General features: G+C 27.7%; 1 protein-coding gene across 1 annotated transcript in view; it reads left to right on the top strand.

The window, feature by feature from the left end:
* Nucleotides 1–1,167, top strand: part of LOC107646420 — a 5,177-nt gene that overhangs the window by 2,723 nt on the left and 1,287 nt on the right. Inside the window, exon 4 of the mRNA XM_016350604.2 lies at nt 440–610. Coding sequence (XP_016206090.1) covers nt 440–610 — 171 coding nt within the window. The remainder of the gene's footprint in view (nt 1–439; nt 611–1,167) is intronic.

The raw sequence follows: 1,167 nt of genomic DNA, 5'->3' as shown, positions 1-1,167 counted from the left end.
ATAAAGTCATGCGTCGAGCGAGCACAGGATAGATAAGCCTTTAGTTCACATATATATGTATGTGTGTTTAATTTCTTGTAAGTTACATGACATTAATAATAGTCGACAATAGATGTTGCAATACGTGCCATTGTTTTGACCGGAGCGGGGGGCCCGTAACAATAATATAGTCTATGCACCCATTTGGTAATGCTGCTAAATTTTCAAATTTTCATTACAAAATGTTTGTTTTATTTGTAGTATATATAAAAGTAAACAATTAGCTAAGTACATGAGAGCATGTGAATATTAATTAGGAGGAAGTAATGGAAGGTCATCAATAATTAAGATGATCCCATCTTCAATTCCTTCCGCCCCGGCCGACAGTTATGTATACGATGCCAACTGCCATAATATATTAAATATAGCAAAATTAAAATGATATAATTAACGGGTGCAGCATGCGATTGCGTACACTGGATCATCCCAAGAAGTTTACGGAGCAAAGGCCACAATCAATGTCTGGGATCCTTCCATTCAAGTTGTGAACGAGTTTAGTCTCTCTCAAATTTGGATTCTTTCTGGTTCCTTCGACGGTTCTGATCTCAATAGTATTGAAGCTGGATGGCAGGTACATACATACATACATACTCCCTTTCATACGAAATTATTATTCGTTATTATTCGAACAAAATGTTTTTAACTTTTTATTTTTTATGCTAAAAGGATTGTCTTCTAACATTCTGCTTTTTGGACATATTTGCTTAAACTGATTAATATATAAAATGTTTTTATGTTAAAAAACAATATTATATAACCAATAAATATTATTATTTTTAAAAAAATATATAAATAAACAATAAAAATACTAAACAATATAAACAATGGATATATATTTAATGTTCAATTCATTAGGTGTGTGGATGATTATTCTAATATTAAGACTTAGGTGGATAATTTTAGGGTGAAGTGTATTTTTACTTTATTTGACCAATTTTAGAATTTATTGTTCATATTATTCACAAAAATCATTGTCTACCTAACAAAATTCAAAAATTAATAGTTGATTAGTAATAATTTAAACTTACATTAAGAAAAATTTATACACAAAAAATACATAATTTATATTAATTTTTTTAAAATTTATACATATAAATTAATAAAATTTATTTATTAAAAATAATTTAT

The sequence above is a fragment of the Arachis ipaensis genome, chromosome B06, assembly GCF_000816755.2.
Source record: "Arachis ipaensis cultivar K30076 chromosome B06, Araip1.1, whole genome shotgun sequence".
Classification (NCBI taxonomy): domain Eukaryota; kingdom Viridiplantae; phylum Streptophyta; class Magnoliopsida; order Fabales; family Fabaceae; genus Arachis; species Arachis ipaensis.
The sequence above is the reverse complement of the archived record's forward strand: the minus strand, read 5'-3'. Positions and strand labels throughout refer to the sequence as shown.